This window comes from Macrobrachium rosenbergii, chromosome 24 (assembly GCF_040412425.1).
Source record: "Macrobrachium rosenbergii isolate ZJJX-2024 chromosome 24, ASM4041242v1, whole genome shotgun sequence".
In the NCBI taxonomy this organism is placed as follows: Eukaryota; Metazoa; Arthropoda; class Malacostraca; order Decapoda; family Palaemonidae; genus Macrobrachium; species Macrobrachium rosenbergii.
In genome coordinates this window covers 32,111,410-32,127,960 of record NC_089764.1, presented here as the reverse complement: position 1 = coordinate 32,127,960, position 16,551 = coordinate 32,111,410, and the positions used below count along the sequence as shown (strand labels likewise).

General features: G+C 41.0%; 1 protein-coding gene across 10 annotated transcripts in view; it reads right to left on the bottom strand.

Moving 5' to 3' along the window:
* Positions 1-16,551, bottom strand: part of Pur-alpha (Purine-rich binding protein-alpha) — a 341,292-nt gene that overhangs the window by 164,740 nt on the left and 160,001 nt on the right. Inside the window, exon 1 of one of the 10 annotated variants that reach the window (XM_067126423.1) lies at positions 10,383-10,422. The exons of 7 other annotated variants lie outside the window; for them this stretch is intronic. Coding sequence is in view for 2 of the 3 variants with exons in the window: in XM_067126416.1 (XP_066982517.1) it covers positions 2,506-2,614 (109 nt within the window). In the remaining variant the exon portion in view is untranslated. Of the gene's footprint in view, positions 1-2,505; positions 2,774-10,382; positions 10,423-16,551 lie in introns of those variants that run through there. 2 more of the 10 variants (XM_067126416.1, XM_067126424.1) reach the window with 2 other exon arrangements.

Here is a 16,551-nt window from a genome sequence, read left to right as displayed (position 1 = left end):
GTATATATATATATAATTATATATATATATATATATATATATATATATATATATATATATATATATATATTAATTATAATTATATATATATTCACATATAATTATATATATATATATATATATATATATATATATATATATATATATATATATATATATTAATTATATATATAGGTGCATGATCACAAAATTACTATTTATCATACAATTCACTATACGGAAAATATATTATGCAAGTGTAACGTACGTGCGTGTGTAATATACATACATACATACGTACATGGATACACATACACACACACCTGTAGGGCGGTCCTCCTCCCTCCCCTCCCTTCCTTCCTTCCGCGTGAGAGATAGCGAATAGCCGCGGCACTCCCTTCCCTTGCCATGCAAATTTGGACATTGCTTGACCTGGTTATTTCAAAGTGATAAAGCTGCATCTGACTTTCCAAACGGCAACGATGCACCCGCTTGACACTGTGAGGCGCCCCGCGTTTGGGTCTCGGGGAAGTTTAAGTGGCCAGTTGCGTCACCTTTCGGTTTCCTTTGGGACATTAAACCCCCCCCCCACCAATGAAAAAAAAAACAACGGGTTGGTTCCTTTTTCAAGTTCATGTCATGGATGAGTGGTGAGAGGTGACGCGAAATGAGGATGTGTGTTCTTAAATAACCTCGGCTGGAAATTATTTATGTATGTGCATAATATATATACATATATATATGTGTGTGTGCAGAAATATATAAATGAATATAAGTATATTTATGTATATATATAAATATATTTATGTATGTATATATATTTATGTAGTTATATAAATATAAATATATATACAAATATACGTATATATATGCATATTTGTGTATATATATGCATATATATGTATATTTATATATATATATACATTATATATCTATATATATTCCAACTACGAATGGCGCAATATTTCAAGGGCGGTCCGACGCATCGCTGATAATCCTCCTTTGTAAGTAGATGTAGCTATTACTAATCTCGCGCAATTTTCCCCCCCCCCACAGGGGATCTATCCATGATTTAGCAATTAAAAGCATTAACTTGACAGCGCGTTTTTTTTTTTTTACACACACAGTTGGGAAAAATTCATGAACGAGTCTATCACTTTCTTCCCGGTCAGGCGGAAGCATTATCCTTGGAATTACAGTTGAGTGAATTCCAAAAACAATAACAATAACAAGAGCAACGAAGACCAAGCGAAAATGCGCGAACCCGAAATCGTAATATTCTGTACCCGGGTCCAGAGGTTACATAAGAGAACGTCCCGAGAGAGAGAGAGAGAGAGAGAGAGAGAGAGAGAGAGAGAGAGAGAGAGAGAGAGAGAGAGAGAAGGGAATTATTTTAGAGAGAGAGAATCATAGGTAAGTAACAACATAAGGACACGTCGAGAGAGAGAGAGAGAGAGAGAGAGAGAGAGAGAGAGAGAGAGAGAGAGATCAGAGAGGTAAGTAACACCACAAGGAAACGTCCCCAAAGAGAGGGAAACTACTATTTCAGAGAGAGAGAGAGAGAGAGAGAGAGTAAATCAAAGGAAAGTAACACCAAAGGAAACGTCCCCAAAGAGAGAGACACTACTCTTTTAAAGAGAGAGAGAGAGAGAGAGAGAGAGAGAGAGAGAGAGACTATTTTAGATTCAACTCGGGGACGGCCGCCATGGCAAAACTGTTCCGATAACAAAAAGAAAAAAAAAACCTGTCAAAGGATGAAGAATAACTTTCCAGAAATATTGCCAGAACACTTAAAACAACACTGAGGTGAACTTAAACGCATGAAAAGGCATCCAAGGAATTACGCCAATGGATTCCTTATTTTAGGACGTTCCAACCTTCAAAGTTATTTTCAAACTGTAACCTTTACATTCCATGTTTTTTTCTTTACTTAAACATAATTTATCCCTTGGCTTTTATTATTATTTTTAATTCTTTCAGACCTGTTTTTCTTCTTTATTTACATCTACGATGAGTAAACACAGTCGCACCTGGATTTTCCAACACTGACCAATCTTACTGAAATGCCCGTGCCAACATTCATTATAAAAAAAATGACATTCATTATAAAAAAAAATAATGGCCTTCAAATCGTAAAACTTTAAAACGGGAACTGATGCCGCGTGTTTACGTTGGAAACAACAATAAATATTACAACTGATGATAGATTAGATAGTCATTATTGGTAGTGAAGGATTTATAACTTATTGCCAGGTAAGTACACGAAGAGTTGAGTGTGATATTTGTTTTATATATATATATATATATATATATATATATATATATATATATATATATATATATATTTACATAATCCAATAAAGGGTCACTTCCTCAAACAGTTCGAGCATTGGCAGAAATAAGAAATGCTAACAGCTTTAGCCCGAATTTCTTGAAGGAGAGAGAGAGAGAGAGAGAGAGAGAGAGAGAGAGAGAGAGAGAGAGAGAGAGAGAGAGAGAGAGAGAGAGTTTAAATCCAAGACTAACCTTCTTCGGAGTCTTCATCTGAATCGTTCCTCCTCGGGGGTGGGGGTCCTCCAGGGGGGGATCCCGTGCCTCCCCTGTAACCCCCCCTGCCACGTCCTCCGTACGCCATCTTCCCTCTACAACCCCGAAAAAAATCTCTCTCTGACTTAAACGCACAAACACACCACCACCAAACGCACAATGAAACGAAAGCCAATGGAAATGCACCACCGTGTGTTAGCGACACCTGATAAGAGCAGGTTTCTATATTTTTATTTCACGGACAACATCATCGAACATTTGGGCATCTATGTGTATTATTACTATTATTATTATTCTAATTATCATCCAAGAGCCTTCTTCTATTTCTAGAGTGAAGCAACAACACAAATACTCCTTCTTCTTCTTCTTCCTCCTCTTCTTCTTCTTCTTGTTAGCGAGTCCGAGTTTCACTCTTCTTCTTCTTCTCCTCCTCTCTCAGAACAGCACTACCCATGCAGCAGGGGCTATCTGCTTGGACTGCCAGACAGACAGTCGAGCCAAGTGCCTGCTGCCGCTGCTGCTGCTGCTGCCTGCTGTTGCTGCTGCTGCTGCTGCTGTTGGTGATGGTGATGGCAGAGCTGCTGCCGCTGTTTCTGCTGCTACTGCTGCTGCTACTGCTGCTTAGTGGGTTGCCACCTGCCTGCTGCTGCATACGCAACACTTCCCCCTCCACCTCATCATCATCATCATCATCATCATCATCATCATCATCATCATCATCATCATCATCACCACCACCACTGCCACATTCTCCTCCACTAACCCCACCAACTCTCTCCAACACTACTGCCACATAAGTCTCGTGCCCATGCACTGTGGGGATATAATGAGGACAGAAAAAAGAGATGGGAGGGAGGGAGGGAGGGAGGGAGTAGGAAAGAGGGAGGGAGGGAGTAGGAGAGGGAGGAGAGAGAGAGAGAGAGAGGGAGACACGAACGAAAGGGACGGCGAGACCTCCACAAACAACCAACACCAAGTTTGTTTCTTTCAGCGTTCAAGGGGAGGGAAACGGGAGAGAGGGGAGGGGGAGGGGAGGGGGAAAGGGAGAGGGAGAGGGAGAGGGAGAGAGGGAGAGGGATGGAGGGAGGGAGGAGGACGACGACGAGGAAGAGAGAAAGAGAGAGTGAGAGTGACAGTCTGGAGGTCCTCGACGATAACGGCGAAAATGACGATGGTCTCACGGGGCGAGGAGGAGGAGGAGGAGGAAGAGGAGGAGGAGGAGAGGAGGAGGACGAGAACCAGGGCGAGGCGAGAGGCGAGAGGCGACGTCCCTCTAAGACCTACTGCTGCGAGTAGTATGGATCAGGTTGGTTTTTACTACTACTACTACTACTACCTACTACTACTACTACTATTACTACTACTACTGCTGCTGGTGGTGCGGTAGGTGGCGGCGAAGAAGAGGAAGAAGAAGAGAGGGGTCTCGTAGCCGTCAGCAGCAGCAGAAGTCGCCGCCGCCGTCGTCGCCTAGCAGTAGAACACGGGCGGGTGGCGCCGCACTGATCAGCCCGCTTCCACCACCAACACCTTCCTCGGATCAATACAGGAACTTGACACAGGAGGACAGATACACACACTCACACTCACACACACACACACATATATACCCTCGGCCCTTGGAGGAGATCACATTGTATCCCTAGAAGGAAAAGGGCGACGACGACGACGACGACGAGGAGGAGGAGGAGGAGGACAACGAGCAGGAGGAGGAGGAGGAGGAGGAGGAGGAGGCAGCGAGGGAGGAACGCCCTGAGGAGGAGGAGGAGGAGGTGGAGGATGAGGCGGTGTAGTAGCAGCAGCAGCAGGAGCCGTCGTCGGTCGGGCTAGCACACCGACCCATCGAAGGAACACGAAACCAAATCAGGTGACGTAGGGGATCATAGTGTGGCTGGCTGGCAGGCAGGCAGGCAGGCAGGCAGGCAGGCACAAGCCAAGGCCTTCTGCTTAGGATAGATAATTCACTCTGCCAACAAGAGTGAGACACGAACACACACACACACACACACACACGCAGACAGAGTGTGTGTGTGGTTGTTGGGGGGCGGAGCCCTGCGTCCCTCGACGTTCTCGCTCTGCGCTGCTTCTGCTGCTGCTTCTGCTGCTGCTTCTGCTGCTGCTACTGCTGTTGCTCTTGAGTCGCCCTCGCCCTCTCTCTCATTCTCTCTCTTACACACACTCACACACACGCATCTATTAGTCCACCGATGAAAAGGAGGGGGGAGGAGGAGGAGGAGGAGGAGAAAAGACAAGAATAAAAGTCTGGCTGTCGTCTGCGTTTTCCCTGGTCTACAGGTACTTTGCCGTGTGTGTGTGTGTGTTTGTGTATGTGTGTGTGTACTCAACGTTTTGGTACGATGGGAGGGGCCCAGTCCGGGTCTGGCCTCTCAGGAAAGAGTTAGGCACAAAGTGGTTGGTGGTGGAGAGATGTGTCGCCGATTTCCAAGGTGGCACAGCACTCTGTACTACTAATACCACACGGTCCCACAGATACCGAGGTGGGAGATGATGATGAGGAGGAGGATTTCTATATATATATATATATGCGCGTGTATATATATATATAAAAGTATAGATGTATAGATATATATATATATATATAAGAAGAGCAGCAGAGCCTTGTGGAGGAGACACGTGAAGCTCGCTTCACTTCGACAACCAAACTGACTCTCTCTCTCTTCTGGGGCAGGAGGAGGAGGAGGAGGAGGAGGAGGAGGAGGAGGAGGAGGAGGAGGAGGAGAAGCAGGACGGGCCACCACCAACTACCACTACCGCCGCCGCCGCCGCCGCCGCCACTCCACCTCCACCTCCACCACCACACACTATTGCTACCTCTTCCTCCTCCTCCTCCTCCTCCTAATGGCGCTGCCGCCTCCTCCTCCTCCTCCTCCTCCTCCCCTCCCTTCTCTGACCATTCCACATCAGCTGAAATCCATTCCACCACCTTTCCTTCGAAAACATAAGCAGTAACAAGAGGAAGACAAGAACAGCGCGAATTGAGATGTGTGTGCGCACATCACATCACACCACATCACACATCCATCCACAACGTCCCGCGATGGATGCTCTCTCTCTCTCTCTCTCTCTCTCTCTCTCTCTCTCTCTCTCTCTCAAGACAACAACAACAACGTCGCCACTAAATCGAGGAAGAAGAAGAAGAAGAAGAAGAAGCGGAGGAAGAAGGTGAAACCGATTCTATCTGGGCGAAAAATAAAGGGACACACACAAACATGCAAGCAGCACCAGCAAGCACCACCACAAGTACGGGAAGGGCACGGCGGACAAAAGCAGAGCGCGACAAAGGGAAATGGCCAACAGCCTCGTTTTACAATTGCATCATCGTCGTCGACGGGGGAAACTGACTGACAGCGATTTGCCCGTTACGAGGGAGAAGAGATGAGTTTTGCATCGAAATCTTCTTCGCTCTCTCTCTCTCTCTCTCTCTCTCTCTCTCTCTCTCTCTCTCTCTGAGAAACCCACAACACTTGGCATTGGGACGATAGGCGTCCAAAATGCTCCCCATCCTGTTTAGCTTCTGCAAAAACGGTTGGCCACACTGGATACACAGAGAGAGAGAGAGAGAGAGAGAGAGAGAGAGAGAGAGAGAGAATGGAATATTCCACTTTTGTACCGGGCTCGAAAAAATAAGAATGCCACCACCCCCCCTCTCCCTGTTCAATGACATAAATACTATTTGAGAAACAGCCGTGAACAACTCGGACGCATTTCAGAAGAAAAAACGCTCTTCTGTCACAATGAGAACTCTTGGCCGAGAAGACAAAAGGTCAAACCCGATAGCAATACGTAATTTCTTCTGTGCAAAAATAACAACACAAAAGTCAGCGCATAATCCAGATTTAGAAGACCGCGCAAAACTCTGCACATTCAATCTGGAATAAACTGCCGATCGAAAAATAACAACCGAGTATGACCTGGAAAAAATATACAGCTAGGTGTTGCAATCATACGCGCACGCAAGCACACAAACACATCACTACTGTCGGGAAGAGAGAGAGAGAGAGAGAGAGAGAGAGAGAGAGAGAGAGAGAGAGAGAGAGAGAGAGGTTGCGGACGCGCCATTGCCTGCATCATGCACCTCGACCACCCCGAACTCTACCTTACAACTACATCCTCGAAACCCCATGCCCAAGCACTAAAACACAAAACACACGAACACACACACTCTGAAGGAATACAGGGTACAATGACAAGTGAAGAAGAGGATTTGGTTACGTATGGGTACGAGAAGAAAGAGAGAGAGAGAGAGAGAGAGAGGGGAGGGGGACAATGCTGCTCTCTAAAACATGGCAATACGCAGGTCCTCACAGTATGGCTGCAGGACAAGTGGCCAGATATAACAGTGTATGTGTATATGTGTATGTGTGTGTTTGTGTATCTCCATACATCAATTATACACACCTGTACAGGTAGGTTACCTATTGATCATTTTAACCTTAAGCATAGGGAAAGCGCATGCCCCACTCAAACGTCCATAAAACCTACGGTATTAATCCACAATATTTCAATTACACGCAAAAAAAAAAAACCAAAGCTTAAAATAATTGCCGAAAGAACACAAAGCCCCACCCACACCCCGCTCCCCCATCAACACTGCTAATAATCGCTCCATCAGCTTTATAACCTGACTCCTTCAGCTGAGAATGACGGAGTCTGAAATAGCTAACGTAAATCAGCCTAAAAATAAGCGCATGAAACAGCGCTCTGCGTGAACAAAAGAGCAACGCCGTAACAGGTGTAATACCAAGTACCTACCCCAGCACCCTAATGCCCTCTGCACAAACACCACCGCTCCCGGTATCTCGAATCAATAGCCCCTTCGATGGAGCATAATAAAATGCGACGGCCAAACCTCAAGAATTATGAAATAACATGCAGGGAATGTTTGCGTCCACGCATTTCAAACTCCCGGCCAATCGATTTTCTTCAAGGTTGCAAATTCAGGAGAGGCGTAATTCAGGTGGCCACCTGAGGCATTTACGGGGGCCGCTTAAAAATACGGGGGCATCTGTGTGTGTGTATGTTTGTGTATGTGTGGGTCTGCATGTATATGCAGTGGACGGTGATAGGTGCGTAGGTTTGGGCATAATAGGTTCATCCTTTAGCCAGCAGTTGGAAAGCTGGACGTGACACTGTGGGCTCCTTTCACTTCCTCTGATATAATAACTACCAACACAAAAAAACACTATTCATATAACACAAAAACACTATTCATATAGATATATATATATATATATATATATATATATATATATATATATATATATATAGAGAGAGAGAGAGAGAGAGAGAGAGAGAGAGAGAGAGAGAGAGAGAGAGAGAGAGAGAGAGAGAGAGAGAGAGAGTCTGGTCTCTTAAATATATCTCAAATATAAGGGAGCCCACAGAAATGCCAAATTTGGGGAAATAAAAGCTATATTTCAGAGACCAAACTGTGTCTCTCCTCGGACAAATATATTACTTATATTTATATACAAATACCACAATATAAGAGGAAGTCGGCTGCCTATATTCTCTCTTTCCCTTCATCATCATCACCATGTTAACACTACAATGTCGCCGACCAACGCCAACTGAATACATCGCCTGACTACGAGGAGAGGACAACCACCTTCACATACAACATCTGACCTCAAGCCTGAACATCAGTCGCATGGACGGAGGTTTCCCAACCCTACGAAGGTCGCGCGCTCCGAGAAATTCGCGGGAAGAAAATGCGAGTTGTTTCCTCAGTCGGGAGGGAAAGAAGGAACAGGTTAAGGCATGGGGTGGGTCGTCGAACCCTATAAATACCAAGCCCAATGCACGTATACGTGTATAGCCACAGCCCACAAGGCCTTTCCTGGCCTCCTCTCACTGCAAGCACAAATCCACATGGGTTTCTGACGGGGCGCTCCGTAAAACTAATCTTGAACACGTATCGGCGACTCGCCTGATCGTTACGAAAACTAGTGTGGAGATTGTTTGCGTGTGCGTGTCTATGAATGTTTATGTATGCATGACAGATTTATATATATATATATATATATATATATATATATATATATATATATATATATATATATATATATATATATATATATATATATATATAAACCGAAATTGCACTTGACAAATATATAAACAGTATATATTGATAACCACAGGAAGGGTGAAAGCTGAAGACCCGATACCATGCGCTTTCGTGTGTTAAGGTATATTCTTCGGGGTACAAATCGTAAATAAATAAATAAATATAAAAATATATATATTTATATACACATACATACAACGCGAATTTTTTTTTTTTACAGAATATGCGTTCGCTACCAAGTCATTTCTAAACCTTCCACCGACCAAGGCGAGCAGTGTCACAAGATTCATGCATATAAGACCTCTTCGGGTAACACTGGAAATTCAACGTCACTCCATTTTTTTTCTGCTATATTTTTATCTCTTTCGCTGCTTTTGTCCCTATAATTGGCTGTGAGGGCCTGCCTGGTTCCACAATCATTTGCCTAATGATGTTGAAAAACCTATAATAAGCGTACTTAGACCTCTGACTGTACTTTAGCATTGTATACCCTTTCTCTGCACTGGGATGGAATTCTCATGTTTGAGGGAATGGCTTACAGAATTTAGGCCAACGGCCAAGCACTGGGACCTATGAGGTCAGTTGCAACAATTGTTGGAAGAGGGTGGAAAGTCGGATGGAAGAAAGGGAATATGAACGGAGGGACGGTAAAAGGAATGAAAGAGGTTGCAGCCAAGGGCGGAAGGGGTGATACAGAGACCCTCAAGTAATGCCTACGGTGCACCACGTGAGGTGCACTAACGGCACTAACCCCCCCCAACCCCCCGGGGGCATGTTTGAGGGAAGTCGCAAGTCTGTTTTCCCTGAATGGATTTTCATATCTTGATTTAACAATGACTTTATCAGATAAATATTTATCAACATCCAATGGATTAATAATGATTTTATCAGTATTTATCAACATCCAATGGATTAAAGTGGATTAAATGTGCAAATGCACGCAACTACCTTCTTACAGTCCTCTTATTTGCTCTGTTACACAGCTTATTATTATTATTATTATTATTATTATTATTATTATTATTATTATTATTATTATTATTATTATTATTTGCTGTTTTATATTTATTATTATTATTATTATTATTATTATTATTATTATTATTATTAAAATTATTATTATTATATCTTGCTTTATATTTTCAAGGTCGAATGTCTCCTTACTGAACTCACTATTTTTAAAACTAACAATGTAATGTATAAAAAACACGGTATAAAAAGTTTGACGTTAATAATAATAATAATAATAATAATAATAATAATAAAATAATAATAATAATAATATTCAGTGGTGAATATTATTGTGGACCTGATATACAGTATATCCCGTTCTCGATCAAGAGGAGCAAGACCCAGTAATAATAATAATAATAATAATAATAATAATAATAATAATAATAATAATAATAATAATAATAATAATAATATAGCTATGACTGGCCTCTGCTCTCCCTACTAGTAAAATGGCACGTAATATATATTGCCACCATGCTACAGTATGTACATCGTGACTTTGAACATCAAAAGAAAAATGTACGCATGTACGCAATTAACATACATGCTTCCGATTTTCACTGTGGCGTATTTGCTTATACATGAAAGTTACGCGCGTAAGCATTATAATAATAATTCATACACATGCTGGCGACAGTTAAAATTCTACAAGGGGGAGGGACATTGGAGAATAATAATAATAATAATAATAATAATAATAATAATAATAATAATAATAATAATAAAGGACCGAGCGCAGTTCAACTTCACTCACCTGACCCACACTACCTCCCTACGACGCCTGTTACACTTACCTGTGAAAGAGAAACAAAGATACGTAAGAAAATATGCGGGAAATGTTCAAATATACAAAACATCATCATGCACACACACACACACACACACACACACACACAGTATATATATATATATATATATATATATATATATATATATATATATATAATGTAGAAATAACAACACACAACCACGTGTGGAACACAAATGAATTTCTGACTCACATCAGGATCGAACCCAGGTCTTTCAGTTGAAAGGCAAGGGCGCTGCCCACTAGTCCATACGAGTCATAAAAGGAGTTGGAACCTGGGGGCAACTGCACCCAAGGAATTACCTGGGCAAGCTAACCGCTTGCATACCAGCGTGTTTCCCCTACCTTTCAACTGAAAGACCTGGGTTCGATCCTGATGTGAGTCAGAAATTTATATGTATATATATATATATAAAGAGGGTTTCTAATTCGCTTCACAATCGAGCAGAGATAATCTGAGAAAGGAAACGCGTGTGTCACAAACTCGAGACAAGCAATTATCTATTAAGAAAGAAAACACGCCATGTCACATAGCAGACACACGCAATTATGTATTAAACACAACAACAGCAATGTACGGCGTGCCCGTGCATTTCAAAGAGTGCCCTACTTCATTAAGCCTAATATGGTGTAATCCATGACACGGTGCCATTTTTCAGCGCTCGTGTTCCATGTCAATTGGGGATATTGCAACGGGAGAGGAAAATCATTAGCTAGGGAGTGCTTTAGCCAATGGAATCCAGTTCACAGGCAGCTGTCAGACAGGAGGCGCTGTATGCAATGAAGAGCTTTCTTATGCAACTCTTTCATAGCGTTGCATCAGGAATAAATAACAATGCAATCAATGTAGATATTTTTCTTTCAACTCGACAAACACGTACGAAAATTGTCCAATGGGAAACAAATTAAACACTGAATATCTATTGCCCTAAAATGGAAAACTGCAGTATCTGCTAAATTTTCGAAATTGATATGCCACCTACTGGGATCGTGAAACACTAATACACAAGATACTGCAGTTTCAGAATGATTCTTCAATGCTTTCCACGAGTATTTAGGGGGTCCTTTTTGCAGTATCTGCAAAATGAGTGGTAAGGCAAGGGAGAACTGCAGTATCTACCATTTTTCTCAGTTCTGCATTTTTGCAGATACTGCAGTCTTCCATTTTAGGGCAGTCTAGGTCTCACTATCTAAAAAATAAAATTAAGAGAAAGTAAGAATGCTTTACTGGTCTAATACTAACAAATCATGAAGTAATATGGTGACAATTGTCGTTTTATTACTAGAGGACAACGACCTTAATCCTTTACTCCAGCCGAAGCCTTGATTAATACAAACAAAGCTTGATCACAAGGAAATTATACTATAACCTTCTGACTATATTATGCAATAAGCCTCCGAGTAAAGTCCGCATTTTTTTTTTAAAGATAACAATTTCATAGTAACTTCATGACAATAAATCGTATAACCTTTGATTCGTCCCCCTGCAAGGATGATCTTACCACTCCAACCTCCATGCTTTCCTCTCATACAGTTCTTTAGGTACAATGTAGCATAGTTTATTTTCCTGTATGTCGAATAACAAGAACTAACTCCTTTGTGAATAAATATTTGACAGGGGATGAAATTACTTGAAGAAACTGATGAATGAAGTTCTTTACAAAGGGTATTCATCCTTTCATCAATAGTTGAATGGTGTATTTTGTCTTGTTTTTGTGGCTTTAGAATAACAATGCTTGCTTAAGAGAAGGTATGTTTACCTAGAGAATAGCCCTCCAACCCCATATCCCAGCGGGCCAAAAGTGGCCCGTTTGATTTTGAAAGTGGCCCACTAGACAAAAATATGTAAAAGTATGCCCGCGGGCCAAAAGTGGCTCCTTTGATTTTGAAAGTGGCCCGCTATGGAAAAAATAAGTAAAAGTATATTACTCTTTTTTATATACATACATACACAGGTGGCCCGCACGACTCTGTTTTTTTCAAGAGTGGCCCTCAGACTAATCAACTTGGACGGCCCTGATCTAGAGACACGGGACTTACGATAACACTAAAAATAGAAATAATAAGGACAGAGTATGCACAAAACGATGGCACTGCCATATAAAGAGGAAGGATTTACGAGGAGGTTGTCTTTCAAATATTAGGGAAAAATGATACCCAATACATGTTCTCTTGAGATCGAATTTTGAGAACCACTAATGATGGTCCCCGTAGGGAGGTAGTGCCGTCAGTGAACCTCACACGCGGTGCACTGTAGGCATCACTTAAGGTTCTTTGCAGCGTGCCTTCGGCCCCTAGCTGCAACCCCTTTCATTCCTTTTACTGTACCTCATTTCATATTCTCTTTCTTCCATCCTACTTTCCACCTTCTCCTAACAACTGATTCATAGTGCAACTGCTTTGAGGTTTTCTTCCTGTTACACCTTTTTAACTTACTGTCAATTTCCGTTTCAGCGCTGAATGACCCCATAAATTGGAATGGGAATGGAATATAGAATTTAGGCCAAAGGCCTAGCGCTGCATCCTATGAGGTCATTCAGCGCTGAAACGGAAAACTGAGAGTAGGTAGGTTTGAAAGGTGTAACAGGAGGGAAACCTCTCAGTTTACACAAAGAAACAATTGTAAGGAGAGGGTGGGTAGCAAGATGGAAGAAAAAGAATACGAATGGAGGTACAGTAAAAGGAATGAATGGGACTGCAGCTAGGGGCCTTAAGAAGGAACGCTGCAAAGACCCTTAAGTAATGCATACAGTTCACCGCTAGAGGTGAACTGACGGCACTCACACTCTACGGGGCAGACCCACTTGGATGAAAACTCTGAGGCGGGAGGAGGATGGAGATGAGGGCGGAATTGTGGGCGTGAAAGCACAGGCGGCGATGATAATGATGATAATGGACAATAATGAATAATGATGATGATGATAAGTGATAAAATTATGGGGTGCAGCTTAAAGAGGAAACATTGCCCCGTCGATGGAAGGATTATTTTGAAAGTTTCTTGCATGTCGAGGATGGAAAGTACTCTCTCTCTCTCTCTCTCTCTCTCTCTCTCTCTCTCTCTCTCTCTCCAGGTTGATGTAGCAAGTTTGCAAACCTCCCAAAACTGCCAAATATTGCTCAATTCGAGCCCAGTCTTAAACTTTGTATTAAAAAAAAAAAAAAAAACGGAAATAATTGTCAGTGACAACTGCAGAGGACATTTATATGGTTCAGCTGCTACTACTTCTACTATCTACTACGACTAATATAATAATAATAATAATAATAATAATAATAATAATAATAATAATAATAATAATAATAATAATAATAATAATAATGTCGGCTAAACTACAATTTTCATTCAAGAAGAGCCCATTTAGGTAAAAAAAAAAAAAATTGGTGTAATTCTGCGCATTTTGCACAAACATCAGCAACTTCGACAAAACTGTACCAATTCATGATATCTATTAGAGAGAGAGAGAGAGAGAGAGAGAGAGAGAGAGAGAGAGAGAGAGAAAAAAAAAAAAAAAAAATCTTTGAAATGCACAGATGACAGAAACAGACCAGGCGACCAGTTCACCGCAGCGTCGCTTCGTCACAACCAACGACAGATACAATCACGACCCTAACACAATATTACCGACCACCACAGCGAAGGGTGTTAAGACCAATTAACAAAGCTTCCCCTAGAACTCCGCATTCTTCAAAGAAAACGTGCCAACTTTCTACGTAGCGGTAACAAAAATGTTTGAAAATATGCATTCCACTTTTGTTTATTACATTCTTGAAGCATTTGCGGGAATGATGAGAGACTGGCGTGATGAGCACGGTTGCGCACGCGCGCATGTAAACAAGCAGGGTTTGTTTTCGCCGACAGCATGGCGTCCGGCAAGGGATGACACTGCTTGCGTGCAATAAATTATTAATTAAGTAATGACTTCATGGTTAAATGACTCGGGGAATATTCGGGTATCTTGAAAAGTTTTCGAGAAATGGACGCAGATAAAAAGCGATGCGATCACTGAGAATAATATATAACAATAAATTTCTTTTATTATCATGTCGGAGACCAAAAGCGAACATACAATGCATTACTAACCTAATACAAATCTCCTCGTATTTCAAAAATTTACTTTCATTTTTATTTATGTATTTATTAATTTGTTAACTGATCCGTTTTTCTAATAACTGATCTCCTCTCTCTGTGCTTCCAATTACCTTCCTTTGAATGAACATCATATTCTTTTGTAAGCTTGGATTTCAAGTCAGTGGCCCCTGTGGTGGGCTTGTTCCATGTGAATTGGGTTCATCTTCCGAATAATAATAATAATAATAATAATAATAATAATAATAATAATAATAATAATAATAACAGTCGTCCCTTCACACTCTCAGGAGAGAGAAAAGTTAAGTATACCTTAGTTTTACAAGACCACTGAGCTGATTAACAGCTCTCCTAGGGCTGGCCCGAAGGATTAGACTTATTTTACGTGGCTAAGAACCAATTAGTTACTTAGCAACGGGACCTATAGCTTATTGTGGAATTCGAACAGAGAGAGAGAGAGAGAGAGAGAGAGAGAGAGAGAGAGAGAGAGAGAGAGAGAGAGAGAGAGAGAGAGAGAGAGAGAGAGAGAGGAGTCCAACAACTGTATTGTTACTTCTCGAAACTGTCTTTTCATTTAATTATTGAAAGAGGTGCTTAGGGCCTCGAACAATCTTTTGTTTATAACTTATGAAAAAAAAAAAGTAATTAATGCGCCGAATTTTCTTCAGCGCAAACGACTTTTCTGTACAGCCGCTACGGCGCATAATCAAGGCCACCGAAAATAGATCAATCTTTCGGTGGTCTCGGTATAATGCTGTAAGAGCCGCGACCCATGAAACTTTAACCACGGCCCGGTGGTGGACCTTTCCTATATCGTTGCCAAAAGCAAGATAATGGCTAACTTTAACCTTAATTAAAATAAAAGCTACTGGGGCTAGAGGACTACAATTTGGTATGTTTGATATTTGGAGGTTGGATGATCAACTCCCCAATTTGCAGCCCTCTAGCCTTAGTAGTTTTTACGATCTGAGGGCGGAGAGAAAAAGTGAGGACAGAAGAGAGTGCGGACGGACAAATACCTCCGCTAGATCACATCCAGTTTGTTGGTAATTGTATTAATGCACAGAACAACTGTGTAAGTGATAAAGTTAATATATATACTTTTTATATGTGTGTATATATGTATATATAATATAAATGCACTTATTTCTACATTATTTCATCTCATAATCAAAAATTCTTCTAAAAATCGCTTGTAAACACAAGAGTTTTCATTATTCTTCCAGCCTGAGCCAGGAACGTTGAGATACCACAGAAAAACTGCGAAGAATCAGTTCTGTATATTTGAAAACTAACGTTCCTTTTAGAAAACAGATGAAACGTGTCTTTCCAACCTTTTACTTTATGGAAAAAATCCAAGGGGAATGTTAAGTGAATATCGGTAAGACGCCTATAAATAGAGCTGAGATTATTAAGGTGAAATCAGTATATTAGATACGAACAAAGGTAGCGTATACTTTTTAATGAATATGCATTGTGCTTTTTACTTATTAGTTCCAATCTCCCGTCTACCAATTCATGATAGTTAATTTGTATTCCACAAAGGAATTTATTGTATTATAAACTGCATTTCTATTCCAAAAATCTCAAGACATTCCAAGCTCCATGAGAGGCGCTCTTAATAGGCAGGCTATTATGATCCCAACATCCAAGCGAAGTTCTAAACTCCATGGTTACCGATCACGAGAGAATTTACCTCATCATTTTGCAATAACGTTCTGCAATGCTCTCAATCAGAAACAGATATCACAGATACATTCGAAGGCTAATCTCCACTTTCGAAACGAAACAGAACCAACATTACACCTATTTATTTATTTATTTATTTATTTATTAGTATTATTATTATTATTACTTCGGTAGATAGATTTGAAGGCTAATCTCCACTTTCGAAACGAAACAGACCCAACATTTACACCTATTCATTTATTATTATTATTATTATTATTATTATTATTATTATTATTATTATTATTATTATTATTATAACGGTTGATGAAACCTATTCAAGTGAAACAAGCCCACCAA